The sequence below is a fragment of the Belonocnema kinseyi genome, chromosome 2 (genome assembly GCF_010883055.1).
Source record: "Belonocnema kinseyi isolate 2016_QV_RU_SX_M_011 chromosome 2, B_treatae_v1, whole genome shotgun sequence".
Taxonomy (NCBI): domain Eukaryota; kingdom Metazoa; phylum Arthropoda; class Insecta; order Hymenoptera; family Cynipidae; genus Belonocnema; species Belonocnema kinseyi.
The window spans coordinates 82,699,575-82,702,367 of NC_046658.1; the positions used below are offsets into that span (position 1 = coordinate 82,699,575).

Sequence of the window (2,793 nt, forward strand, 5' to 3'; positions counted from 1 at the left end):
TTTTTAAATACTTTCAAAGATTTCTAAATATTAGATATTTTTTAATCATAAGAACTACAATTCTGACCTAGAACAGAGAATTTTATAAAAGATTATAAGTCAGAGTTTGAACCGAGATTTTTTAGGTTACATTTTTCTAAATCCAAATGTAAATTGTTCACTAAACTTTCCGTTCTATTTAAAAAGTTGTATACTTTTAGCCAAATAATAATTCTTTACGAAATTCTTTTCTCCTATAGTCTAAATTATGATTCATTACGGAAATGGCCTGTCCCAAAGTGCCAAATTATAATTATTTGCTGAAATTTCTTATTTGAAAATCGAAATGATCATTTTTTATGGAAATTCCCTATCTCAAAGTCTGAATTATAATTCTTTACGGAAGTTTCCTGTTCCAAGTCACAATTATATTTATTTCCAAAAATATCCTGTTTCCAGTCCGAACAATCTTTATTAAAAACATTTCTTTTTATAGTTCAAAAATATCGTAGGCCCCTTCTTCTAAAATTTCGAAGAGAGAAGTTTTAAATTTAGAAAATTTTTATTCACAAAAAAATAGAAGTTTTAAGTTCAAAAAAATTCCGATTTGGAATAAAGAATTTTTTAAACATAATGAATTCTGATTTGGAACAGTTTTAATGAATTCCCTTTTTATACATAAGAATTTTTTCGAAAAGCGAGCTTTTCCCATTTAAAACTGCATGTTAGGTACAAAAGCCCGAGGGCACGGGTTAATGTTAACTGATTTGAAAGACAAAAATTGGGATTTTTTCCGGAAAGCGAAAAAGTTTGAGAGAAGGATCGGACAACAAAAATCGAAAGTTAGATTTTTGGAACACCCTAATATTCACATCAGTTCCATGCAAATATAATTTTTCATCAATTTGAACACAATAAAAACTTCACATTGTCCACAGAATGCCCCTTTTAAAAAATCTAATTTGAAAAAATGATTTCAATAATATTTATCTGCTGTATAATATAAGGATGTTTTTAATTTAATATAACACCTTTATTTATCAATTCCATACATCATCTTGAATACAATGTGCATCCGGGAGTAGCAGTGTGTCCGTGTTGTCCTATCGTGTGCCATTATCGGTAACTCAAGATCGACATAATCCAATAGAGCGAATAGAGTCTAGTAACTTGTTCTCTGGGAGTTAGTTCATCACCTTTAATCGGCTAAGGGGAATACCCAGCTTCCTCCTTCTTCCACAAGACAAAATCGATACTGTGTTATGTGTCCTCAAGCAGAAGTGAATCTGAGTGTTAATAAAAAAAAGAATAGTTTTACACAAACATGTGAGGCTGTAGTTGGATTCATTGGTGCTTACAGTGCGGCATGGATGAATTGCAGTAGTAGTTACAGCAATTGGGAACCAAACTCGTAGCCAGCGGCCTGTGAAAACCACAGGAAACTTAATTACCTGAGGTGGCCAGGAATACGGCAGAAACGATTATTCGAACAACTGCAGATCTCTCTTTCTCTCAGACTCTTTCTTTCTCTATATATTTTCTTTTAAAAATTATGTTTTTCTGTTCCTTTCAGTTAGTAGATGTACAGAGGCCTTTCTGGACCACGAAACCTACCTTACCGACTACAAGAACATTCTGCAACTGAAGTAGTTCATGTCTGTACTAAGTTTCTATAGTGTTCCCTATGGGTCCCGATGACGTCACAGAATCATATTGCGCAATTCTGAGAGATGAATTCTCGTAAAAAAATTCAAGGTTTTTCATAATCTTAATTGAGTTTTTGGCGTAAACATTTTCAATTCTATAATCTTATTTGTGCTTGCGCAATAAAATTTCGTAGCGTCATCGTGAACCTTTAAGAACATTTTAGAAACTTACCATGAACACGAACCAGTTCAGCTGCAGAATGATTTGAAGTCGATAAGGTACGTTTCTTAGTCTAAAAACTTCCTTGCCTATCTAATCTAGTTTTATCCGCTTGACAAACTTTTATCCTCCCTTTAGCCAGCCCCTACAAACATTTCATGATCCATAAACCGTAAGGTGCTATCTTTATTTTTGCCAACTTTACAGGACAGGCTTTTTAAAATTAGGCAGTTTGTACATAAAGACATTTGAGGGTCGTCATAAACTACGTTCCCTATATTCTGGTTACGCCCCCCCCCCCCCTTCCTCACTCAGCTATACACGAATTGCACGTTTATTCTGCGCTTGACGCATTTTAAATTAAATTATTTACCAATATTCCTATCTAACCGTGTGCTGAACTATGCGCTTTTATCACGAATCAAGAATAATTAAAAATAATAAATTATCAAATTTGACGTTTAAAAGTGCTTTCGAACAGGGTAATTTTGGTAATTTTTATGAAAGTAGGGAAATAATTTATTTTAAATAAAAATGATGTATGGGTTATAAATTGAATTCAATTTTTGTAACACAAAAGATGAATTTTTAATCCAAAAGGACGAATTATTAAGAAAGGAGTTACATTTTCTAACATATAAGATGTCTTTAACAAAATAGTTGAATTTTCAAGCAAATAGCTGAATCATTTACCTACAAAAATGAATGATCAACAAGCAAAACTTATTTATTACGATTAAAAGAATCATAAACAAACCTACATGTATTTTCAATTCAAAAACATAAGCTTTCAAACCAAAAATATAATAGTTAAATATTTAGTTTAAAAAACTATTTTTTAGCAAAAAAAGAAAGGGGGAGGGTCAGTAAGGCCGGTTTTTGGCCTAATTTATTTTTGGACCAAAAAATCTGAAAAAATCATGGTAGTATCTTATAAGTATCCCGAGT

At 31.9% G+C, this 2,793-nt stretch overlaps 1 protein-coding gene across 1 annotated transcript in view; it reads right to left on the reverse strand.

The window, feature by feature from the left end:
* Nucleotides 1–1,327: 1,327 nt before the first annotated feature.
* Nucleotides 1,328–2,793, reverse strand: part of LOC117168160 (acetylcholine receptor subunit alpha-like 1) — a 24,160-nt gene continuing 22,694 nt past the window's right edge. Inside the window, exon 2 of the mRNA XM_033353590.1 lies at nucleotides 1,328–1,402. Within this exon, the coding sequence (XP_033209481.1) occupies nucleotides 1,367–1,402 (36 nt within the window). The 3' untranslated portion in view covers nucleotides 1,328–1,366. The remainder of the gene's footprint in view (nucleotides 1,403–2,793) is intronic.